Consider the following 25,772-nt stretch of genomic DNA (forward strand, 5'->3'; position numbering starts at 1 on the left):
AATGGCCTTTCCTTGCTGGGACATCTCACAGGTCTCTCACTTTTACCCCCCCCCCACAAGTCATGCCCAACACTCAGGTCTTGGGGTCACGTGACATTTTTATTTTTTATTTTTTGGCTCTTTTTTTATTTTTGAGGTAGGGTCTTACTCTGTAGTTTAGGCTAGCCTGGATCTCATTATGTGGCCCAAGCTGGCCTCAAACTTGTGGTGATCCTCTTGCCTCAGCATCCTGAACATTGCGATGACAGGTGTGGGCCACCATGCTGGGTTTGTCCCTTGAGTTTTAATCCTGTGAGGATGGACTTTCTGTTGTGTTGTGTCCTGAGATAGCCCTCTGGCCTCAGTGCTCCAGCGCCCTCCTCTTCTGTAACTTCTCCTGCAGCTCAGCGGTCACATCCCCCAGCCCTGGGGTGACAGAACCAAAACTTCAGTGTGACCAGGGAGCCCCAACATATGCCACTTGTGCCACACCCCCATACCAACCCAGGATGGCAAAGGGTTTGGCAGGATTCTGTGCAAAAGAAAAGGCATGAATTCAAGTCTTGAGGAGATTTCCTCACAGAGACCCTTCAGGGCACATACCCTCAGGCCCATTCTGCATCTGGCCCAACCCCAGCAGCTCCTTACTTGTCACCAGGGAGAGAGCCTGGGGTGAGCCGCCTCCCAGCTTCTTAGCCCAGGCACCGTTAATTGCTTTGAGATCTGGAAAAAATGTCCCATAAGATATAAGGCCAGGGTGGAGAGATGGCTCAGTGATTAAGGCCCTTGCCAGCAAAGCCAAAGGACGCAGTTCTATTTCTCAGTACCCACATATCCACATAAAGCCCAGTGTATGTGGTGGTGCATGCATCTGGAGTTCATTTGCAGTGGCCAGAGGCCTTCCGTCAAATAAATAAATATATTTTTTTAAGGTATAAAGGGGGCTGGAGGGATGGCTTAGCAACTAAGGCATTCGCCTGCAAAGCCAAGGGACCTGGGTTCAATTCCCCAGCACCCACATAAGCCAGATTCATAAAGTGGCACAAGCATCTGGAGTTCATTTGCAGTGGCTGGAGGCCCTGACAGGCCCAACCTCTCTCTTTCTGCCTTTCTGAAATAAGTGAAATATTTTTTTAAAAAGTGTAAGGCAGCCAGGCATGGTGATGCATGCCTTTAACTCCAGCATTTGGAAGACAGACGTAGGGGAGAATCACTGTGAGTTCGAGGCCACCCTGAGACTACATAGTGAATTCCAGGTCAGCCTGGGCTAGAGCAAGACCCTAACTCAAAAAACAAAAACAAAAAAGATATAAAGGCCTGGGCTGGAGAGATGACTTAATGCTTAAGGCACTTGATGGAAAAGCCAAAGGACCCAGGTTCAATTCCCCAGAACCAACATAAGCCAGATACAAAAAGGGGTGCACACATCTGGAGTTCGTTTGCAGTGGCTAGAAGCCCTAGCATACCCATTCTCTCCCTCCCTTTCTCACTCTCTCTCTCTCTCTGTGCGCCTACTTATATCTCTCTCTCAAATAAGTAAATAAAAATAAAATATTTTAACAAAAATATAAAGGTCAGTTGTGTCAGGCATGGTGGCAAACACCTTTAATTCTAGTACTCTGGAGGTTGAGGCAGGGGGATTGCTGTGAGTTTGAGGCCAGCTTGGGTTAGAATGAGACCCTACCTCTAAAACTAAACAAAACAAAAACAGATTAGCAAACCATCTGTCACTAAGATGGAAAGAGACCTACCTGGCTTGGGCACAATTGGTGGCTTCGGAGGTTTTGCTGGAAGCTTTTCCAGTTTTTTGGGCTTCGGGATGACTTGTGGCCGGCTGGAGGGAGACACTGTGGGCAGGAGAATGGTGTCACAGGAACCCTCCTACCCCACACCTGCATCGGCTGCTTGGATCTCACCTACCATCCTGATTCATGTACTCCACAGCTGGCACATCGTCAATAGGGGTCACATAACTCTCATCCTGGTGGTCTGGTAGCTGGGGTAGGGGAGGCAGTGGGGGCAGCTTGTCCTGGCTGGACACAGACGTAGGGACAGGTGGCAGTGGCTTGGGGACATTTGTTAGGGAGGCAGGACCTGGTGGGGAAAGGGGGTCAGTCATGATCCATGAGGTACAGAGCCTTTAGGGTGCATCCGAGCCCAGCCCGTATGCCACCATCTGCGTCATGGCGTCATATAGCATAGGTGTGTGATGGGAACGTGGGACGTGTGTATGCACGTGTGAAGTGACTGCGTCTGCAGGACACAGCATGTGTTTGCATGCACTTGCGTGGCCCTTAGACACTGGGAGGGGAGAGAATCGTCCCATCTTCTCAGCTGAAGAGAACCACACTGCTATCCCATCTAGGTCTTTTCCAGTCATCTTTGCATTGCAAAATGTTTGATACTCTTACCCTCACCCTGCCCATTCTTCATCCTGTTCAGTCTCTGGGTGGCTAGTGTCCCCCCCCCCCCAGGGTCTCACTCTAGCCCAGGTTGACCTGGAATATATTCTGTAGTCCCAGGCTAGCTTCCAACTCACAGCAATCCTCCTACCTCTGCTGGAATTAAAGACGTGTGACACCACGCCTGGCTCTGGCTACTACATAATTAAAATCCGTCAGCAAACACCACCTCCAGGAAGTCTTCTTGGCTTTGTTCTTCTCCCCAATGTTAGGCACTCTCTCCACCCCAGCCCAGGTTTCTCCTGCATCCTACGTTCCATACACTGGGGTGGGGATATCAGCACCCACCTGTCTCCACCCCACCCCCAAACTTCCAATCTCTCCAGTGAAAGATCTAGCAAGTTCTGTCCTTGAAGTCTGGGCTCAGATGGGACACGCATCACAATTCGCATGTGCTGAGGTGCTGTGGTGGGATGATATGGGTCCAAGGTCCTTCTCCTTCCCCTGCCCCAGGTGTGGTCACTGGGAGGGGGCATCACCTGAACCCCGATTGGAAGGCGACACCCACACACTCTCTCCATTCTCGTTATCCGCATCCACATAGCCTGGAACACAGAGAGCAGCCTGAAGGAGGTGTGGAGGCCAGGAGCTGGGGTCCCTTCCCCCAAAAGCACCTTCTGGGTTTCCCCAGGACCCCTGAAGCCGCACCCACCTAGCACCTTCTCATAGTCCTCCTCCATCAGGAAGGGCACCAGCGCCCTCTTGGTGTGCGACACTAAATAGTGGACCACAGCATCCAGGGAGGCGCAAGAGACCTGGGGGAGATGGTCAGCGCTGGTGAGGGGGTGGTGGTGACCCCATCAGGACACCTTTCTGGACCCTGTCCCCATGTCCACACTCACTGGATCCTCCACGTCGATCACGTACTTGACGCCTTCCTTCTTCACCTTGTAGTGCCGGATAACAGGGGTCCTGTGCCAGGGTGGGCGAGGCTAGGTGGGGACAGCTCCACCCCTGATTGGACAAGACCACGCCCCCAACTGGGCTCCTCCCAGGTGAGGTCACGCCCCTAGTCCTTGCTACACCCCAGGGAAGACCAGAACACCCAGTCTACCCAGTGGCCCTGACTGGTCAACTCTGTCCTCGTGAGGCCCCCAACCCCAGTCCTGCCTATGGGCACAGGGAAACCCAAACCTTCCTCTTCGGCGAGATCACATCCCCATGGAAAAATTGACTCTACCTCCCATAAGGCCTTGCTCCATCCCCAGTGAGTCCCCTCCCCAATCCATGCCTGGCCCCTCCACCAGAGGACTGGCGCCGCCCCCATGGTGACTTCTACTTCTAGCTCCACTCGTGACCTAGGCCCGAAGGACCAGTCCTGACTGACTGACTGACTGACTGAAACCCCTTGAAAAGCTCTGACTCCAACTTCACTGTGGCCGGCCTGTGGCCAGGAGGACTCCGCCCCCACGTTGGCCCCGCCCCCTGGCCCATGCTGCAGGACGGTGGCTCCGCCCTCACTGTGGCTCCGCCCCCTGGTATATGCTCCAGGTTATGACTCCGCCCCAGGACCCGGCTCCGCCTATAGGGAGGTCATTTTCAATCACTGACATTGAAGAGTTCGCCCCTAAAAATCTAAACTGTTAAACCGGGCATGGTGGCGCACGCCTTTAATCCCAGCACTCTGGGAGGCAGAGGTGGAAGGAACTCGCTGTGGGTTCAATGTTACCCTGAGACTACATAGTGAATTCCAGGTCAGCCTGGGCTAGAGGGAGACTCTCCCTCAAAAAAAAAAAAAAAAGAAAAAAAGGGCTGGAGAGATGGCTAACGGTTAAGGCGTTTACCTGCAAAGCCAAAGAATCTCAGTTCGACTCTCCAGGACCTACGTAAGCCAGACGCACTGGAGGTCGCATGCGTCTGGAATCCGATTGCAGTGGCTGGAGGCCCTGGCGTGCCCATTCTCTCTCTCCCTATCTCTGCCTCTCTCTCTCTCTCTCAAATAAATAAATAAATTTAAGTTAAGCAAACAAACAAACAAAAAAATCTAAACTGTAAAACCCACGCCCCTGGCCCCTGGTTTTATCATAGCCTAGGACCATGCCCTGGGGTTGATGTTCCGCCCCTGAATCGCGCGTGCGCACTCGTTGAGCAGCTGCCTGGTAGTGATTGACACCCCGTCCTTGCCGTCCCCGCTGGGCCGCAGCAGCAGGTTCCCGCACTCGGGGTAGCGCTCCAGGAGCAGCTGGGCCTCCAGCCGGCTCACCTTCAGGAAACACCTGTGGGCGTGACCCGCTGGGTCAGGACTGTCCCCGGAGTAGTCCCGCCAACACAACCCCGCCCACAGAAGCTAAGGGCCACCTCCCAGACCCAGGGCCCCCCCTCCAGACACAAACCACTCCCCCCGTTTCAGCTCCTCCCCTAGACCAGTCCCTCCCCCAGACCGAGGCCCCGCCCCCAGTATTAGCCCCTCCCGTAGACCCAGGCTCCTCTACTAGACATAGACCACTCCCCTAAATTTAGTCCCTCCCCTAGACACAGACCCCCCACACACACACACAATAGATACAGACCCTTCCTCTAGACACAGACCCCTCCTCTAGATACAGACCCCTCCTCTAGATACAGACCCCTCCTCTAGCACAGGCCCCTCCCCTAGACACAGGCCCTGCCCGTCTCATGCTCCATACCCCAGCCTCTGCCCCAGGTCCCCCTATACTCTATCCAATTACACGTCCCCTTGCCACCCAACCCTGGGGTCTCCCCGGCCAGGCAGGGTACTAGACACTCACGAGGGCACCTCAAGCGCACGGCGCGCCTCCTCTTTTTCCAGGACTTCGGCCATCATGTACAGGTGACCCGGCAGCAGGGTGAGGTTGGACGGGACGCGGAGCTGTGGCACAGAGGACATGGACAATGAGTGACCAGCTAGGGCTGTGGCCACAGACAGGTAAACTGAGGTCAGCCTGTGAACCTCAAGGGCTCCAGAGCCGCCTGACACCTATGGGCAAAAACCTTTCAGAGAAGAAAGAAAAAAGCCGGACGTGGTAGCACATGCCTCTAATCCCAGCACTGGGAAGACAGAGGTAGGAGAATCATTGCAAGTTCGAGGCCATCCTGAGACTACATAGTGAATTCCAGGTCAACCTGGGCTAGAGTGGGACCCTAACTCGTAAAACCGAACCCCCCCCCCATACACACTTGCAGAAGATGCCAAAGGGCCCTAAAATGCCCCTGAGTGGGTGCTCAAGCTAGCGTGGTGAGACTAGGGCTGGAAAATAGAGAAAAGCAGACCAAAATTCCTGGATTTAAAGTGATGACATCAGCAGGGAATGTTCCCAGTACCCACGTAAAGCCAAATGCACAGAGTGGCGCATGTGTCTGGAGTTCATTTGCAGAGGCTAGGTGCCCAGATGCATGAATACTTTCTCAGCTTGCAAATAAAAGAGTTAGAAAATAATTTATAAAATACATAAGCAAAGCAAAGCTTTTGCTCTCCATGGTGGGTGGCCTGCCTGTGTGTGAAGTGTTGTGATCTAGAAGTTTCTTGGGGGTGGGTGGAGAGATGGCTTAGCAGTTAAGCGCTTGCCTGTGAAGCCTAAGGACCCGGGTTCGAGGCTCCATTCCCCAGGACCCACGTTAGCCAGATGCACAAGGGGGCGCATATGTCTGGAGTTAGTTTGCAGTGGCTGAAAGCCCTGGCGTGCCCATTCTCTCTCTCACTCTCTGCCTCTCTCTCTCTGTCACTCTTAAATAAACAAAAAAAATTAGAAGGTTCTTGGGGAGTCAAGGTGGGAAGGGAGGCTATTTCTGAGATCTGCCGGCTGACGGAGGAGCTTACTTCCACTACAGTCAAGATGAATCCTTTCCACATCTCACGTGACTCCAGGCTCTCCATCTGCAGGTACCAGAAGGAATAGTTGACCAGAAGGAATAGTTGACCACTGTCAGGAAAACGAGCCTATGGCTGTTTGAAGATAACAGAACAGGCTCTTGGAAGGTGCTGTCTGCAGGCTGGAGGGACGGCTCAGTGGTGAAAGATGCTTGCTGGAAGATGCAGTCTGACAGGTCCTTGGTAATGTGAGTCAAGAACATTCCAAGAAAAGGACTCTGGCAACAGATGCTTGTGAGAAACCGAATATTCTCATAGCTCCCCTTGGTGATTAAAAACCCAAATCTGGGCAGGAGAGGTGGCTTAGCTGTTAAGCACTTGCCCATGAAGCCTAAGGATCCCGATTCCAGGCTTGGTTCCCCAGGACCCATGTTAGCCAGATGCACAAGGGTGTGCACGTGTCTGGAGGTCGTTGCAGTGGCTAGGGGCCCTGGCGCGCCCATTCTGTCTATCTGCCTCTTTCTCTCTCTGTCGTTCTCAAATAAATAAAATTTTAAAAATTAAAATAAAAAAAAACCCTGAATCCACTAGGCGTGGTGGCGCATGCCTTTAATCCAGCACTCAGGAGGCAGAGGTAGGAGGATTGCGTGAGTTCAAGGCCATCCTGAGACTACATAGTGAATTCCAGGCCAGCCTGGACTAGAGTGAGATCCTATCTCAAAAAAAACAAAAACAAAAAAACAACTCCAAACATAAAATGGCCTGGATATCCATGACCTCATAGTGCCTGACACTACCTACACAAAACCATTATAAAAGGAGGAAAAGATCATGACATCAAAATAAAAGAGAGATGGGGAGGGGATATGATGGAGAATGGAATTTCAAAGGGGAAAGTGGGGGGAGGGAGGGTATTACCATGGGATATTTTTTATAATCATGGAAAATGTTAATAAAAATTGAGAAAAAAAATCCTAGCCTGGGATGGTAGCACACACCTTTAATCCCAGCAAAAGTAAGGGGATAGCTGTGAGTTCAACGCCACCCTGAGAACTACATTTCCCAGACATTCTGTGGCTCAGAGAGGTTGGGTGGATGCCCAGTGAGATGAATCCCATAGGAGAGAGCAACTCCACATTTGGGGATCGGCTTGGTGGGCACAATGGAGAAGGTATGTCTCTCACAAGTCTCTGCAGTCTACCTACCTTGAATTTGATCTCCTGGTTCCAAAGGACCAGGGTGAAGTGAATGCCAGGGTCCCGTGAGCTGCCCCGGGGGGAATGGTCAGTGAGCTTCACAAAGGTCCTCAGCTCGATCTTCTCCAGGGGCTGGTGCAGAGAAACAGGGGTGGAAGCAACGGGCTGTGGCTCCCTCAGGTCCCCTGCAGGATGTGTCCTCTCCCTTAGCCAGAATCCACACCATCTGTCCACCATGGTCAATGGGGGAGAGCTCTGGAGACCCTACTTCTGGCCTTACCTGGAAGTCCCGATTACTGCTGTAGAAATAGATGGTGGGACCCTGCAGGCCTGCCCAGAACCTCCTGTAATCCTAGGTATGAGAAGTGCAAAGAGACAGAACTGAGCTGGCAAAGTCAGGCCACCATTATACACTCACTCCTACCCCAGGGCCTTTGCACCTGCTGCTCTCCATGTTCTTCTCCCATAACAGACAATCCCTGCTTTGATCACAGAAGGCTTTGCATGGAGGTCCTCCTCATCCAGAGTCCAGCCTTGGGGATTTCTTATCCTCCAAGATAGGACAAAAAAGCCCGGCATGGTGACACATACCTTTAATCCCAGCACTTGGGAGGCAGAGGTAGGAGGATCACTGTGAGTTCGAGACCACCCTGAGACTACATAGTGAATTCCAGGTCAGCCTGAGCTAGAGTGAGACCCTACCTTGAAAAAAAAAAAAGAAAGAAAGAAAGAAAGAAAGAAAAAGAAAGGCCAAACAACAAAAAAAGAGAGGATGAAAAGAGACTTTGGCTGGGGGTACAGTGGAGCAGCACTCAGCTAGCATGTGGATGGTTCTGAGTTCCATCCTTGGCATTAGTTAAAAAGGGAGGGAGGGGGGAATGGGCTGGAGATATGGGTTCGCTGTAATGCACTTGCTTGTGAAGCCTAAGACCCATGTTCAACTCTCCTGATCCCACGTAAGGCAGATGCACAAGGTGACGCAAGCACGCAAGTTCACACATGCCCATAAGATGGCTTACATGTCTGGAGTTAATTACAGTGGCTGAAGGCCCTGGCATGCCAATTCTCTCTCTCTCTTTAACTCCCTCACTCTCTGATAAAATAATAATAATGATAATAAAGAGGGGATGCTGGGTATGGTGGCACACACCTTTAATCCCAACACTTAGGAAGCAGAGGTAGGAGGATTGCTATGACTTCAAGGCCACCCTGAGACTATTTAGTGAATTCCAGGTCAGCCTGGGCTAGAGTGAGACCCTACCTTGAAAAACAAAACAAAACGAAATTTAAATGTTATTCATTTATTTGCAAGCAGAGAGACACAGAAGAGAAAAAAGGGGCTGGAGAGATTGCTTAGTGGTTAAGGCATTTGCCTGTGAAGCCTAAAGACCCAGGTTTGATTCCCCAGTACCCACATAAGCCAGATGCACAAGGTGATATATTCATCTGGAGTTCATTTGCAGTGGCTAAAGGCCCTGGCACGCTCATTCTCTCTATCTGCTTCTTCCTCTCTCAAATAAATTAATTAAGGAAGAAAGAAAATAACAGAAAGAAAGAGAAAGGACTGGAGGGATGGCTTAGTGGTTAAGACATTTGCTTACAAAGCCAAAGGACCCTGGTTCAATTCCCCAGGACCCACGTAAGCCATATGCACAAGGTGGTGCAAGTGTGTGGAGTTTGTTTGCAGTGTCTGGAGGCTCTGGTGTACTAGTTTTCTCCTTCCCTCCCTCTCTCTCAAATAAATAAAACTTAAAAAAAAAAAAAAAGAAAGAGAGAGATAGAGAGAAAGAGATGCAGGCAGCAAGGTCTCCAGATGCTGCAAATGAACTCCAGATGCATACACCACTGCAGCTGGCTTTATGGGAATTGGGGAAATGAACCCTGGTCGTTAAGCCTTGCAGACAAGCTCTAACCTCTAACCTCATACTTCCCCATCCATTTTTTTTTGAGATAGGGTCTCACTATAGCCCAGGCTGACCTGGAATTCACTATGTAGTCTCAGGGTGGCCTTGAACTCATGGTGATCCTCCTACCTGCCTCCTGAGTGCTGGATTAAAGGCGTGTACTACCACGCCCAGCTCCAAAATTTTTTAAATATTTATTTATTTTTATTTGAGACAGAGAGAATGGGTGCGGTACAACAGGGCCTCTAGCCACTGCAAATGAACTCCTGACACAAAATTGTGCCACCTTGTGCATCTGGCTTACATGGGTACTGGAGAATTGAACCTGTGTCCTTAGGCTTCACAGGCAAGTACCTTAACCACTAAGCAATCTCTCCAGCCCCTCCCTCAACTTTTAAAATATATTTTTAATTTTTTTAATCATTTATTTATTGATTACAAACAGAGGGAGAGGGAGAATGGGTACACCAGGGTCTCTAGCCACTGCAGATGAACTCTCGATTCATGTGCCACGATGTGCATCTGGTTAACATGGTACCTGGAGAGTTGAACCTGGGTCGTTAGGCTTCACGGGCAAGCCATCTCTCCAGCCCCCTCCCCCAATTTTTAAACAAGAGGGTGATCTTACTGGATCTGGTGACCAAAGCAGCAGAGGAGAGCAGCAGTTTGTAGAGATGGAGCTGGAGGAACAAATAGAACTCAAAACTTCATGGTTTCCATCATGACGCATCTATCCATCCACATACAGATAAGATGCATCCACTTCCCCACCCACCCACCCACCCACCCATCCATCCATCCACCTAGACTCACTCACCCATGCACTTCGCTAACATTTACTGTGCACCCTCCTGTGCCCAAGGCTGGCAACAGAACAGTTCATGATTAAACTGATCAACTGAACTTTATGTGTGGATTCAACTTCATCTTGCATCCTAACTGCCATCACAGACACAGAGTAAGCCTAGTCAGTGGTCCCAGCATATTTTACCACTGGGGACAGGCAGCGGTACACCTGGGCCAGACACAAGGGGTTTGTTTGGCATTTCAAAAAGTATTTATTTGTGGGCTGGAGAGATGGCTTAGTGGTTAAGAGCTTGCCTGTGAAGCCTAAGGACCCCGGTTCGAGGCTCGGTTCCCCAGGTCCCACGTTAGCCAGATGCACAAGGGGGCGCACGCGTCTGGAGTTCGTTTGCAGAGGCTGGAAGCCCTGGCGCTCCCATTCTCTCTCTCTCTCTCTACCTCTTTCTCTCTCTGTCGCTCTCAAATAAATAAATAAATAAATAAACAAACAAAGTATTTATTTGTATGCCTATGTGGGTTGTGTGTGCATACACATTTGTGTATGAGCATGGATGTGCACATGAGCATGTGGCGGTCAGAGGACACTTGGGCAGCCCTTGCTTGTCCACCTCATGTGAGGCAGGCTTTCTTGCTGTGGGTTCTTGTGCTGTCCCCCATGGTGAGCTTATGGGAAAGTCTCCTGTCTCTGCCTTGCATCTCATGCTGGGATCACAGAAGCCCGCCAAGGCCTCCAGCTCTTTATGTGGAGTCTGGGGGTTGAACTCAGGTCCTGCAGCCTGAGAGGCAAGTGTTCTACCCATTGAAACACTTCTCCAGTCCTTGCCTCACATTTTGCTATTGGCTTCAGAAAGCGGGCTGGGCAGATGGCTCAGGGAGGCAGCCTCCTACTCAGGTGTGCCAACCCGACCTCAGGTCCTCATGAAGCCAGGCTCCAGAGTGTCTGTGACCCTAGTGTATCTACCAAAAGAAGGGAGGTGGAAACAGGAGAATACCTGAAGCTCAAGAGCAGCTAGCCTTGCCAACACAGTGTCAAGCAGACCCCGCTTTAAACCATAGTGATCCTCCTACTTCTGCCTCCTGAGTGCTGGGATTAAAGGCATGTGCCACCACACCCAACCTTCTTTTCACTTATTTTTTTAAATTTATTTTAGAGAGAGAGAGAGAGGGAGAGAGAGAATTGGCACACCAGGGCTTCAGCCACTGCAATCAAACTCCAGACGCTTATGCCACCTAGTAGGCATGTGCAACCTTGTGCTTGCCTCACCTTTGTGTGTCGTGCTTACGTGGGATCTGGAGAGTCAAACATGGGTTGTTAGGCTTAGCAGGCAAGTGCCTTAACCACTATGCTATCCCTCCAGCCCTACTTACTTATTTTTTAATCTTTTATTAAATTTTTTGTTTATTTTTATTTATTTATTTGAGAGTGACAGACAGAGAGAGAAAGAGGCAATTAGAGAGAGAGAATGGGTGTGCCAGGGCCTCCAGCCTCTGCAAACGAGTTCCAGATACGTGTGACCCCTTGTGCATCTGGCTAACGTGGGTTCTGGGGAATCGAGCCTTGAACTGGGGTTCTTAGGCTTCACAGGCAAGCGTTTAACCGCTAAGCCATCTCTCCAGCCCTATTTTTTTCTTTTCTTTTCTTTTCTTTTTTTTTTTAATGTTTTATTTATTTGAGAGCGACAGACACAGAGAGAAAGACAGATAGAGGGAGAGAGAGAGAATGGGCGTGCCAGGGCTTCCAGCCTCTGCAAACGAACTCCAGATGCGTGCACCCCCTTGTGCATCTGGCTAACGTGGGACCTGGGGAACCGAGCCTCGAACTGGGGTCCTTAGGCTTCACAGGCAAGTGCTTAACTGCTAAGCCATCTCTCCAGCCCCAGCCCTATTTTTTTAATCTTTGTGTGTGTGTATATGAATGTGGGCACTCACATGGCACATGAGTTTGAGGTCACCCTGAGACTACATAGTGAATTACAGGTCAGCCTAAGGTACAGTGAGACCCTACCTTGAAAACCAAATAAAAATAAATAAAGAAAGAAAAGAAGCCAGGTATGGTGGCATACACCTTTAATTCCAGCATTTGCAAGGCAGAAAGAGAGTTGGCGGGAGTTTGAGGTCAGCCTGGGCTAGAGTGAGACTTTGCCTCCAAACATAAAATCTAAAGAACAGGGCTGGAAGGATGGTTTATTGGTTAAGGCACTTGTGTGCAAAGCCAAAGGACCCAGGTTCGATTCCCCAGGACCCACGTTAGCCAGATGCACAAGGGGGTACACACATCTGGAGTTAATTTGCAATGGCTGGAGGCCCTGTGCGCCCATTCTCTCACTCTCTCTCTCTCTTTCTTTGTCAAATAAATAAATTTAAATATTTTATTAAATAAATATTAAATATATTTTAAAACCTAAAGAACAAAGTTGGGCTAACTGTGGGTATTTCTGCTCTTTAATTATTTGTTTCTTGTGGCCTTTCTTTTCTTTTCTTTTTTTTCCTGAGGTAGGTTCTCACTCTAGCCCAAGATGACCTGGAATTCACTATGTAGTCTCAGGGTGGCCTCGAACTCATGGTGATCATCCTACCACTGCCTCCAGAGTGTAGGAATAAGGTGTGTGCCACCGTGCCTGGAGAACCAGGTTTTCTTGAATTGTCATGACCTTTCAGTAGGGCCCACTGGGGACTTGCTGGCTGATGGTCCCCGTAGGTACGGTAGGATCACAGACACTCTGGAGTCTGGCTTCATGGGGACCTGAATAGGGAGGGGCAGGTGGGAGGGAAAGAGAAAGCTAGGCGCACAGAGAGATTTTCAGGGGTGGCAGAGGGGAGGGGAGCTTACTCAGGAAATGCATGTGAAGCTGAGCTTGGTGAACTAAACCTGTCACCCCAGCATTGGGGAGCCAGAGGCAGGAAGATTGCTTTTGAATCTGAGGCCAACCTGCCGTGCAGAGGGAGTTCAAAACCAGCCTGGATCCAGAAAGTTCCAGTCCAACCTGGGCTACAGAGTGTGACACAAGACACAATCTTAACAGAAGAAAACATATTCCTAGCTGAGTGTGGTGGTGCACACCTTTAATCGCAGCACTTGGGAGGCAGAGGTAGGAGGATTGCCTTGAATACAAGGTCACCTTGAGACTACATAGTGAATTCTAGGTCAGCCTGAGCTAGAGTGAGACCCTGCCTCGAAAAATCAAAAAAAAAAAAAAAAAAGAAAAGAAAAAAGAGTGCTGGGAGATGGCTTAGCCATTAAGGCGTTTGCCTGCAAAGCTAAAAATACCATGGTTCGATTCCCTGGGACCCACATAAACTAGATGCACAAGGTGGCGCATACCTCTGGAGTTCATTTGCAGTGGCTGGAGGCCCTGGTGTGCCCATTTTCTCTCTCTCTCTCTCTCCCTCACTCTGCCTCTTTCCCTCTCCCAAATAAATAAATAAATAAAAGAAATAAAAGAAAACATATTCCTCTGCATATGCTCTCTATTAGCTGTCAGTCCTCATAGCCACAGGTCCCAACCTTGAACCCAGAAACTCAAGTTCACAGGGTTAATATTAGACCAGGAGGGGGAGGGGACACAGGAGAGGAACAGGGACTCTTCGTTTCCTGGAGGAAGTCCTTGTCTTGTTGATACCCAAGAGATGGAAAGAGAGACGAGGCATAGGAAAATTGACAGACAGATGGAACGACGGATCTAATCAATAGAAAGTGACATAGGGCTGGAAAGATGGCTTAGCGGTTAAGTGCTTGCCTGTGAAGCCTAAGGACCCGGGTTTGAGGCTCGATTCCCCAGGACCTACGTTCGCCAGATGCACAAGGGGGCGCATGCGTCTGGAGTTCGTTTGCAGTGGTTGGAGGCCCTGGTGTGCCCATTCTCTCTCTCTCTGCCTCTTTCTCTGTCTGTCACTCTCAAATAAATAAATAACCCAAAAAAAAAAATTAAAAGAAAACAAAGTGACATAGATTTAGAGACACACAGACAGATGGCTAGAACCTTCTACAGCCCCCAGCTCATGTCCCTCAACCTCCCCCTGCCCCTCCCAGGTTGGCCTATGAACCGAGGGTGGCACAGAGAGGTGGCAAACTTTCCCCTGGGCCGAGCAGCAGTGCCCGGCTCCCTGCCCCTTCTTACCTGGTCACAGGGCCCCTTTTTCTCTAGAAAGCTCTCATAGTAGTGTGAAGGCTGTGTGCCTTTGGGCTTGGGGACCCGGGGTGGGCTCAGGGCTGAGGACATGGTGACCCGGGTCCCTCTCCTTACAGCGGGAGTCAGCCCAGGGCCAGGAAGCTGACAGACAGGTTCCTGGGGGAGTTTCCTGCCCTGTCATCTGTCACCTCCCTCCCATGGCAGCAGCTGGGCGGGATCCAGCATGGGAAAACCCCAGGGTCACTGGGCTCCTGTCCCAAGTAAAGATACTGACGTGAGCACAGGAGGCTAGTGCCCATTGGACTGGGGGAGGTGAGTGGAGAACAATACAAGCGTGTGTGTGTGTGTGTGTGTGTGTGTGTGTGTGTGTGTATACACGTACCTGCATTGCTTGTCGCTACAAATGAATGGCTCTGTGTTGGTGCTGGGGAATGGCGCCTCAACCTAGGTTGGCAGGCTTTGCAAGCAAGCGCCTTTAACGGCTGACCCATCTCCCCCAGCCCTCAATACAAAGAACCTTCCCGTGTGGTCTTGTTGATAGATATGATCTCTCCATGGATCAGTCTTTGACATCCTCTGTCTAAGTGCTGTGTATCCTGAACGTATCTTACCAGACATGCACTTAAGTATTTAGTTAATTAATTTAAAATGTTTATTATTGGTGTGTATTCATATTCGTGTGTTCAAGAAACAGTGCACATGTATGTGTGTGGTGTGTGTGATGTGTTTCTCACATCTGCAAATGTTCCCCAGACATATGTATTACATTTTGCCCCTGGCTTTATGTGGGTGGTTGGAGAATTGAACCCCAGATGGAAGTCTATTTTTTATTTTTGGTTTTTCAAGATTCAAGATTGGCCTTCCCTCCCTCCCTCTCTCTCTATCTGCCTCTTTCATTGTCTGGCCCTCTCAAATTAATAAAAATAAACAAATATTTAAAATTTTTTTTCTGGGTTTTATCCAGGCCGAAGTATATTTACATATGAACCCAAAATGTTGAATGACTTCTTTTGTCAGTGAAGTGTGTGTATCCAGTACAATTTGATTGTTTTTTTTTTTTGTAAATTTTTGTGTGTGCGTGTGGGTATACTCTTTGTTGCAAACAACCGTTTCTATGGCTGGCTCTACATGTGTACCTGGGTAAGCAATCCCATTAACTATTGAACCATTTCTCCAGCCAAATTTGATTTTAATACTGAGTGTATATCCCTTGAAAATACCAAAGGATACTAAATAAACGAAGAAAACCTTTCTAAACCAAAAAAAAAAAAAAATATTGGCCTTGAACTCCTGATCCTCCCACCTCCATCTCCCAAGTGCTTGGGTAAGGGGTGTGTGTCACCATGTCTCATTCTTTTTGTTTTTTTCTTGTCTTGATACAGGGTGATCTCAAGCTCTACAGCTTCCTGTGTCAGCCACCCAAGTGCCCAAGTGCTAGAAGAATGGGTGTGGGTTACCATAAATAAAAACAAATAGAAAAAATTGCTTCTCAGACTGTAGAGATGGCTTAGCGGTTAAGGCGTTTGCCTGCAAAGCCAAAGGATCCCGGTTCAACTCTCTAGGACCCACATAAGCAAGATGCACAAGGGGGCACATGCATCTGGAGTTCGTTTGCAGTGGTTGGAGGACCTGGCACACTCATTCCCTCTGTCTTTCTCTCTGCCTCTTTTTCTCTTTCAAATAAATAAATAAATAAATTTAAAAAAAATTGCTTCTGTAATGCAGCACTAGGATGCTTGCCCTTTACCTAGGTAGCAAAAAATGGTCCGTGTGGCTCTGAGCAATCTCACATGCCAAACTCTAATGGCACTTAGCAATATGTGGTCCATACAACCTCAAGCCACGGGGGTTGGTTAGTCCAAATTGTCAAAGGCAAAACGAAAGCCAGGTGTGGTGATGCATGTCTGTCATCCCAATGCTCAGGAGTTCTTGGCTACTGAGAGCTACACAGTGAAAGGCTGTGTGAAAATGCTTAAAAAAAAAAAGACAAAAAACCTGGCCTGGATATCCATGACCTTGCAGTGCCTACTGATACCTTCACAAGACCCTCATATTAGGAGGAAAAGATGATGACATCCCTGCACTTGGGAGGCAGAGGTAGGAGGATGCTGTCAGTTTGAGGCCACCCTGAGACTACATAGTGAATTCCAGATCAGCCTGGGCTGGAGTGAGACCCTACCTCGACTCCCCCAAAATAAAACAATGAAAAATAATGAGAGACTAACAGAGAGGGAGAGGGGATATGATATAATGGAGAGTGGATTTGTCAAGGGGGAAGTGGGGGAGGGGAGGGAATTACCATGGTTTATTGTCTGTAAGTATGGAAGTTATCCATAAAACAATGCCAAAAAAGAGCCAGGCATGGTGGTGCAAACGTTTAATCCCAGCACTCGGGAGGCAGAGGTAGGAGGATCACCATGAGTTCGAGACCACCCTGAGACTACATAGTGAGTTCTAGGTCAGCCTGAGCTAGAGCAAAACTCTACCTCGGGGGGAAAAAAAAAAAAAAAAAGGACAAGGTGCCTGGGGCTGTCGCTCAGTGGGCAGAGCACTTTGTCTAGCATGCATCAGGCCCTGGGTTCATCAGCACCACATAAACTGTGGTCCACGTCTATCAGACAAGCACTGGAGAGGTGGAGGTGCAGGAGGATCTGGAGTTTCAGGTTATTCTTAACTGTATAAGGAGTTCACAGCCAGCCTGAGCTTCATGAAATCCTGTAAGTTAAAAAAAAAAAAGTTGGATAGATGGCTCAACGGTTAAGGTACTTGCCTGCAAAACCTAAGGACCCAGGTTCAGTTCCTCAATACCCATGTAAAGCTAGCTACACAAAGTGGCGCCATGCATGTGGAGTTTATTTGCAGCCGCTGGAGGCCCTGGAGCATCCGTTCTCTGTCTCTCTTTGGTTGCAAATAAATTTAAAAAATTAAATTAAAAAAAATAAGGCAGCAGGGAGCTATCGATGGCTGTAGAACGAGCAAGGGAGGAAAGTAGTAGTTTCCATGTTGGAAAGATCTCATTGAGGCCAGGGTGAAAAACAGCTAGGATGGAGGCGAGTGCCGAGCCTAACGAGACGGACAGTGTCCAGGAGGAAGGAGCCGGAGGGCTGGCTGAAGGTTTTGTAAAGTTGAGCCTGGAAGCCCAGCAAAGTGATGCCAGCTTGTTCTCTGCCGAACCTGGAGGACAGTCCCGGCGGTCAGACCCCACCCCGGGTTGGGTGGCCTCCTGGAGCCGGGAATATCGCTGCACCAGGTTCGGGTGATAGTCTGTGCACAAAAGCCAGAGATACACCTGTCCCACTCCCCGCGTTCCACCCTCTTTCTCCCGCGCGCGGGACGACCGCGCAGGTTTTATCCAAGTGCTGATTGGTTGCTTGAGTAGCAGGTCTTATACCCGATTGGATGGGGCAAGATCCGTGAGCTTCTGATGATTGGCTGATGATGCCTGCTGCCCATTGGCTGAGCCCCCAGGGTTGCTTTAGTAGTTTGACAGTGAGAGGCTGAGCGGGAATCCGGCGGCCGCTGCCGATTGGTTGAGAGAGGGTGACCTGATTGGATGGCGGTCTCTGGGGCGGAGCTTAAGGCGCTGTGGGGCAGCAACGCAACCTCGAGGTTCTTCCCCTTTGGCTCCTCCCCAGTCCCAAAGCTACCGATGGACTCAGTTTCCCCACTCACCACCACAGGCTCTAACCCAATAGCTGACGTCGGGATGCAGTCACCAGTGAGTCCCCCCATGTATGCGGGGAGCCCGAGCCTCAGTTTCCCGAATAGCCCCAGAACACGGAGCCTCCCGGCGAACTCCCTCTCCCTTAGATGTGCAGCACGAGGCCTCAGTTTCCCCACCGGCCTTGCACGGTAATGAGGTGCCCTACACCATCCGGCCAGGAGTGACCCCGGATGCCTCGGCGTCCCCTGAATCTCCAGCAGCCGGTGGCGGCAACCTAATAGGTAACAGCCTGGGTCACCCCGAACGCAGGGTGCTGGGTTTCCCGACACCCTCCAGCCTCAGTTTCCCGTGTGGGCCTGGAGCACTGAGGTCCACTACTGTGCGTGGGTGGCCTTGGGGGGTCTCAGTTTCCCCATTCGCTCCAGTAGGCTGAGTCCCCCCGTTTCCCGATTGGCCCTGCGGCCATTCCGAGGTCTCAGTTTCCCGCTGGCTTCAGTCCGCAGAGACCCTGGTGCGCCTCAGCAGACGGTGGCCAGGGTCACCCTCCCCTCGTCGGTCACTAGTGCCCTCCAGCCTCAGTTTGCAGAATGGGCCTGAGGCGCACTCCCGACACTCCCTGTCCCTGGAGCGGCCGTCCCTCCCCGCCGCACGGCGACCAATGGCCGCGGCGTCCCCGCGGGGCGGAGCCGGGTCACGTGGGCCGCGGGGCGGCGGCGGCCATGGCTGGGAGCGCGGAGCCGCCCTCGCCCGCGGGCGTGGTGGCCGAAGAGGCGGCGGAGGAGGACGAGGAGGAGGCCGAGGACCCCGAGCGCGCGGCGGGCGGAGGCGGCGGCGGGCTGGCGGGGCCCGGGGCGGGCGGGCTCGCGGGCGCGCTCCCCAGGCGCGCGGTCACGCTACGCGTGTTGCTCAAGGACGCGCTGCTGGAGCCTGGCGCGGGGGTGCTGTCCATCTACTACCTGGTGAGCGACCCCACGCGGCATGAAGGGGAAACTGAGGCCCAGAGCTCTCCGACCCGTAGCAAGGACCCTGATGCGGGGAGCTGAAGCCCAGGCAAGGGTCAGCCAGACCCCGGACGGAGCCCAACTCTGGGCGGGGAGACAGGGTTCATCAGAGAAGAAACTGAGGCCCAGGCAGGAGCTGTCTGTCTTCTACTCGGGGCCAGATGGGTCCCATCAGTGCCCACCTGCCTGTGCACCCTCAGTCAACCACTCTGTGCAGCAGAAGGTCCAATCTGCACACTGGACACTGTCCCGCGTTCTCCAAGAGGGAGGAAATAGTGACAATGCCAGGCAGGTGCTGGTGACCCAGTGAGGGCCTCGTGGTGTGTACTATTTATCCATTGTTTACTAGTGTTGCTCAGAAAGACACTTTGTTGAATGATAGGGATGGAACCCAGGCTCTACCTCTGACCACGCCCCCAGCCTTCACTGTGGGTTCTAGGCTGTCACTCTACCTCTGACCACGCCCCCAGCCCTCACTGTGGGTTCTAGGCTGTCACTCTACCTCTGACCACGCCCCCAGCCCTCACTGTGGGTTCTAGGCTGTCACTCTACCTCTGACCACGCCCCCAGCCTCACTGTGGGTTCTAGGCTGTTACTCTACCTCTGACCACGCCCCCAGCCCTCACTGTGGGTTCCAGGCTGTCACTCTACCTCTGACCACGCCCCCAGCTCTCACTGTGGGTTCCAGGCTGTCACTCTACCTCTGACCACGCCCCCAGCTCTCACTGTGGGTTCTAGGCTGTCACTACTGCTGCCAAACCCCTAGCCCTCACTGGGTTCCAGGCAGGATCTCTACCACTGAGCAATGCCCCCATCCTCTTTCTAATCCCCCCTCCCAAGTTTCACTGTAGCCCAGGCTGACCTGGAATTCACTATGTAGTCTCAGGTTGGCCTTTAAGTTACAGTGATCCTCCTACCTCTGTCTCTTGAGTGCTGAGATTAAAAAGGCATGTGCCACCATGCCCTGCTCTTTCTACTTTTTCCATCAGGGCCAGTTAGGCTTTGAACTTGTGATCTTCCTGCCTCAGCCTCTGGCCTAGCTGGGATGCCATCACTGAATCTGTATCTGATCACCTGCTGTGTGTGTAGGGGATTCCTCCTCCCCGCTGAAGACAGTGTCCCCACACCTGCAGACTCCCAGCCAGTGAGGAAGAGTTCCTGTGAGCCCTGGAGGAATGTGGGCGCCTCAGAGAACACGGGGTTAGAACTACTCAGCCATCCTCTGTCTCTGCAGGGGAAGAAGTTTATTGGGGACCTCCAGCCCGATGGCAGGATTGTGTGGCAAGAAACTGGGCAGATCTTCAACTCGCCCAGTGCCTGGGCTACCCATTGCAAGAAGCTGGTCAACCCTGCCAAGAAGTCAGGTTGCGGCTGGGCCTCCGTGAAGTACAAGGGTCAGAAGCTGGACAAGTACAAGGCCGCCTGGCTCCGTCGGCATCAGCTGTCTGTGCCTGTGGCTACTGATGAGGTGTGTCTCACTGTGGTGAGAGGTATGGTAAGCCTCTCCTCCCTGGCAGGGCTCCCTCATGGCTTGGCCCCACAGAAGGCAGCTTCTAAGTGGTGAACTGAAGGAGCGCAGGCCCGGAGCAGGTACAGAGGCCCTGGGGGCAGGACTGAGCCTGAGACCCATGTGGTTGGAGCTGGGGGGGGGGGGCAAGGGGCAGAGAGGGAGTGTGGAGCCAGAGCCTAGTGGGCTGCAGAGAAGACAGAGGTGAGAACCATGGAGGGCTGTGAAAGGGTGCTGACACTCTGGGCTCATGGGTGCTGTGGCAAGGACAGACTTTGGCATGGGAGAAGAGAGCTAGGATTCTGGGGACCAGCAGCAGGCCACTCGGCTTGACATTGATGAGCTATGTTGGGGCTGGCTACCCACGGGGCATCAAGTTTACTGATGGCTCAGATTTTGGGGTCCTGAGTGAGTGCATGAGCAGGCCTGGCCAAGATGGGGGACCTAGAAAACAGGTGTGGGGGCTCCTGTGGCCTTGTCAAGGATGAAACCCATAGTGTTCACCTAGGAAAGGTGGAGAAGACAGATTGATAAGATTAGAAATAGAAGCCCAGAGAGCTGGGCGTGGTGGCAGCACACCTTTGATCCCAGCACTCAGGAGGCAGACATAGGATTGCCGTGAGTTTGAGGCCACCCTGAGACTACATAGTGAATTCCAGGTCAGCCTGGGCTAAAGACAGAGAAAGAAATAGAGCTATAGAGAGAGAGACCTCAGAGATACTAGGATCTGTGTCTGTGGTCACACAGCCTCCAAGAGGCAGAAGCTGAATTCAAATCTGTGCAAAAGGCACATGGCACTGGCCTCCCCTTAGGCGCCTCTGCTCACTCTCGCCCTCTCGTGCCCAAAGCGTGCCATGGCACCCACGGCTCCAACCTGGGATGGATCTTGGTGGGGCTGGGCATGAGGCTCATAGCTCAGGGTCACATGGCTGTACCCCACCCCGGCCAGAGCCCTGCCAGTGAAGGGGAAGAGGAGGAGCTGATGATGGAGGAGGATGAGGAAGAGGTGCTGGCAGGGGTCTCGGCAGAGGACAAGAGTCGGAGACCTCCTGGGAAGGGCTCCTTGGAACCTGTACACCCTGGTGAGCTGGGAGGGCAGAGGTTGGGAAATGGAGTGTGGGAGGAGGCTGGGTCAGGGAAGGGACCAGGCTTTGATCTGTTCTTTCTGCCTGATTTCTAATGCTAGGCTTGTCTTTTTATTTATTTATTTATTTATTTATTTTTTTTTTTTTGAGGTAGGGTTTCAATCTAGCTCAGGCTGACCTGGAATTTACTGTGTAATCTTAGGGTGGCCTCAAACTCACAGCGATCCTCCTACCTCTGCCTCCCAAGTGCTGGGATTAAAGGCGTATGCCACCACGCCTGGCTTAGACTTGTGTTTGTGGGGTTTTTTTGCCTTATATCTCTACATACTGCTTGATTTCTTTGCCTTAGTTTCCTGAGTGGTCATTATATGTATACAGATATAGTCTTTAAAAATAGCTGATTTTTTAACTTGCTGATTTCTGTGGTTTCTTGGGCTTTTCTTTCCTTTACTTCGTGGGTGCTCCTGTTTCTATAACAAGTGCAAGGCAGGGAGGAAGTGACATGATTTTTCATTTCTCTTCCCAGACGTCACATCCCCAGGCAAGCGGGTGGACAAGGTTCGGGCACCAGTCCGCTATTGCATGCTAGGAAGTCGCGACACAGCCAGGTCAGGTGCCCCCACAGCCCTGAGCAGGCTCCCCTGGGCTCACCGTGGTGGGGGAGCAAGAGTGGGCGCTTGGGCCAGAGCCTGGGGGTGGTCAAGGTTTGGGGATTCCTGAAACTGGGGTCCCTCTGGCTGCTCCAGGAATCCCCACACCCTGGTAGAGGTGACACCCTTTGCAGCCATCAACAAGTTCCAGCCGTTCAATGTGGCCGTTTCCAGCAATGTGCTTTTCCTGTTGGTATGTGACTGAACTCCACCTGTGTTGCCCCTCAATGCTCAAGAGACCAGGGACTCCTGGAGCTGAGCAGGGGGCACCTGGGGGGAGGGGCACATTTGAGAACACTAATAAAATAATAATAGGTGGCTGGAGCCTGTTACTGGTAGATAGCAGGCACTTATTAAGTGCTTGGGCCAGGCGTGGTGGCACACACCTTTAATCCCAACCCTCCGGAGGCAGAGGTAGGAGGATCACTGTGAGTTCGAGGCCACCCTGAGACTACATGGTGAATTCCAGGTCACCCTAGGTTAGAGTGAGACCCTACCTTGAAAAAATAAACAAGTGCTTGTGCTGGGCATGGTGGCACACACCTTTAGATCTCAGCATGCAGAAGGTAGAGGTAGGAGAATCACTGTGAGTTTGGGGCCAGAGACTACATAGTAAATTCCAGGTCAGTCTGGGCTGCAGCAAGACCCTAACTTGAAATTAAAAATCATTAAGTGCTTGCTATTTGTAAATGATTGGTGCTCATTTTACTGTGTGGTGTTGGTGTGGAAAGCCAGGGCCTGTGCAAGTGCTAGGCAAGCACTCACCACTGAGCCACATCCCCAGTGTTCAAATCACTGTTTGCTATCTGTCAGTGGATGTTGTGCACCCCATACATATCCGGGGGGGGGGGGGGTTGTTCCTTGCTTGAAGCAGGAGCTTCAGCCTGAGCCAGTGTCCTCTTGTTCCCAGGACTTCCACAGCCACCTGACTCGGAGTGAGGTCGTAGGCTACCTCGGGGGCCGTTGGGACATCAATAGCCAGAGTGGGTATTTATCTGGGGCTGGCTGGGCCAGGGCTCTCAGGAGTGGGGGTACTGATGCTCCTGCTTCTTGGTTTCCCCACAGTGCTCACGGTACTGAGAGCCTTCCCCTGCCGGAGCCGGCTGGGGGACGTGGATATGGCAGCCACCATTGAGGAGGAGGTGAGGGCTTGCTAGGATGGAGCACTGCTGCCCTGGAAGGCAGTGGTACAGTGTCAGTGTTTGCGGGTGCTTCTGTCTTGGATGGGTGACCCAGGTCCTCCACTAGTATGTCTTGGTTGCTTCTGGATGGGTGAGGGGCAAGGTGCTGCCCCCACAACAGCCTGCTCCAGCTGATCCTTTCCCCAGATATACCAGAGCCTGTTCCTGCGAGGCCTGTCCCTGGTCGGCTGGTACCATAGCCACCCACACAGCCCTGCGCTGCCATCACTGCGGGACATCGACACTCAGATGGAATACCAGCTTCGCCTGCAGGGCTCCAGCAATGGCTTCCAGCCTTGCCTGGCCCTGCTCTGCTGTGAGTTCCTTGACAGACAGAGTGGGGTGTCCCTTGCTGGTTCTGCCAAGCCCCCAACACGGTTCTTCTCCCTGCAGCCCCGTACTACTCTGGGAACCCAGGCCCTGAGTCCAAGATCTCACCCTTCTGGGTGATGCCTCCCCCTGAGGTAAGGCTGGTGGGAGAGGGAGGGTGAGTGGCTGGAGTATGGGTGTCTGGATCATGTCCTGGGATTGGACAATATGCTAACGGCCCAAGGCAGGGGACTCTAGTTCAGGGCTGTTGGGAGACATGGGCCTATTTTCCCCATGTGTGAAGTGGCACCCTGATGGGTACCCTATGTGAGACTTTGGTGAGGGTTTGTCATGGGACCCTGTGCTGGGAGAATGACCACTCCTCAGAACCACCAGCCCCAGGCATGTCTGCCATGTCTGGCACTATGGGCTAGGGGCTGGCGAGACTTCTGACTGGCCTCTCTTCCCAGCAAAGGCCCGGTGACTATGGCATCCCTATGGACGTGGAGATGGTCTATGTGCAGGACAGCTTCCTGACCAATGACATCCTACATGAGATGGTGAGCTCTGTACCACTGAGGTACTCCCTCCAGCCTTTGGTGAATGGTTTTAATTTTTTCTTCAAGGTAGGGTGTCCCTTTAGCCCAGGCAGGTTGACCTGGAATTTATTATGTAGTCTCAGGCTGGCCTTGAACTCACAGTGATCCTCCTACCTCTGCCTCTAGAGTGCTGGGATTAAAGGAGTGCCACCACGCCCAGGTTTTTTCTGGTTTTGATTTTTTTGAGACTGGGTTTCATTATGTAGCCCAGGTTGGCTTTGGACTTCGGGTCCTATGTCTTGGCCCCTCAAGTGCTGGGATGGGAGGTATGCACCACTACACCTGGGTAGCGAGCAATTTCCATACGGTCGGCTCCCAGCTATGACTTCTTGGGATGAGCCTTGATCAGGGTCAGGGCAGACCTGCTCCCTGCAGTCAGCAAGCACCAGTGTATGTGGCAGCCATCTGGTGGTGTGCAGGCATCCAATCTCTCCTCTGGGGGACACTGCTGAGCCCACTCTGCCTCTCTGACATTCTTATTATGAGTGTGTGACTTACTTACTGGTGACCTGGATCTGGGGAGGCACACAGCACTGTTGGGTGGCCAGGCAGGAAAGCCAGGTGTCCCATCTCCTACTCCACAGATGTTGCTAGTGGATTTCTACAAGGGCGCCCCGGACCTCGTGAGGTTCCAGGAATCCTGGAGCCCAGAGCACAGCTATCTGGACAAGCTAAAGGTGAGGCATCTTGGGGGCCTCTGCGGAGCCCAGTGTCATGTGGGTAGCATGCTGGTTCTGTTCCCAGCAGTATATAAAGGAGTAAGTGAGTGAGGGTTTCCCCCTTCTGACCACTAGGCCGCATTGAGCAGCTGATGTGGTCTTCGGTCCAACTTGGAGCCTGCAGTTTGGGCAGGCATGGCAGGACAAAAGGCCGTCACTCAGGGCCAGGCAGCAGCAGTCTGTCACCCTAACCCTGGGGCAGCCGAGGCAGTAAGATCTCCAGCTCCAGGCCAATGAAGGCATCATAATGAGTCCCTGTCCCCCAAACCCAAAACAAGCCATAGAAATTACCTACAGAGTAGAATCCAAGACTAGCTCAGCATTGCCATCTGTTGGCCCATTAGGCTGGCACTACAGCTGGCACATGGATACTGTCATCCTGTTACTTGGGCAGCAGCTCTGGGGGTCAGGAAAGGGGATGGACTGGGACTCAGACCCAGCCCTGCTGTTTCAGATATCACTGGCCAGCAGGACACCCAAGGACCAGGGTGTGTGCCATGCACTGGAGCAGGTGTGCAGCGCACTCAAGCAGGGCTGCTGAGCTGCAAGGGTCTAGTTCTGCTGATGGCACCTGTCGACTGTCATCCTGTCTCGCGACTCAGGATGGGCAATAAAGAATAAGCAAACTGTGGCCACACGTCACCTTATATGGGTGAGGGTAGATGGGATCCCCAAGCACCTGACACCCCAGAGCAGGAGCCTTCCTGTTCTGTCCCCCCAACCCATGGTGCCCTTGTAGATATCCACTGGCAACATTTGTGGGGTGGGAGATGGGACACTTGGCTGTCTGCCTATCCAGCCCAACCACAGTGC

General features: G+C 51.9%; 2 protein-coding genes across 3 annotated transcripts; one reads left to right on the forward strand and one right to left on the reverse strand.

The window, feature by feature from the left end:
• Window positions 1-91: 91 nt before the first annotated feature.
• Window positions 92-14,394, reverse strand: Stap2 (signal transducing adaptor family member 2). Of its 2 annotated transcripts, none has more exons than XM_004654958.2 (13): window positions 14,233-14,394; window positions 7,687-7,758; window positions 7,416-7,538; window positions 6,220-6,276; window positions 5,171-5,271; window positions 4,523-4,657; window positions 3,284-3,353; window positions 3,094-3,196; window positions 2,921-2,986; window positions 1,900-2,073; window positions 1,731-1,826; window positions 628-702; window positions 92-405 (listed from the first exon to the last, which is right to left on the reverse strand). In XM_004654958.2, the coding sequence occupies exons 1-13, from the start codon at window positions 14,332-14,334 to the stop codon at window positions 341-343; spliced, it is 1,239 nt and encodes a 412-aa protein (XP_004655015.1). In that variant the 5' UTR covers window positions 14,335-14,394; the 3' UTR covers window positions 92-340. The 2 variants fall into 2 exon arrangements, with proteins under 2 accessions (XP_004655015.1, XP_044991347.1); XM_045135412.1 differs by having other exon boundaries at window positions 583-702.
• A 2,894-nt stretch (window positions 14,395-17,288) lies between these two features.
• Window positions 17,289-25,590, forward strand: Mpnd (MPN domain containing). The gene is made up of 15 exons (XM_045134724.1): window positions 17,289-17,454; window positions 18,055-18,189; window positions 18,388-18,436; window positions 18,537-18,867; window positions 20,144-20,377; window positions 21,366-21,498; window positions 22,028-22,109; window positions 22,248-22,344; window positions 23,062-23,134; window positions 23,217-23,293; window positions 23,480-23,648; window positions 23,726-23,796; window positions 24,112-24,201; window positions 24,825-24,917; window positions 25,414-25,590. Exons 1-15 carry the CDS (start codon window positions 17,289-17,291, stop codon window positions 25,498-25,500), a joined length of 1,887 nt encoding a protein of 628 aa, XP_044990659.1. The 3' UTR covers window positions 25,501-25,590.
• The last annotated feature ends 182 nt before the right edge of the window (window positions 25,591-25,772 follow it).

The sequence above is a fragment of the Jaculus jaculus genome, chromosome 15 (assembly GCF_020740685.1).
Source record: "Jaculus jaculus isolate mJacJac1 chromosome 15, mJacJac1.mat.Y.cur, whole genome shotgun sequence".
Classification (NCBI taxonomy): Eukaryota; Metazoa; Chordata; class Mammalia; order Rodentia; family Dipodidae; genus Jaculus; species Jaculus jaculus.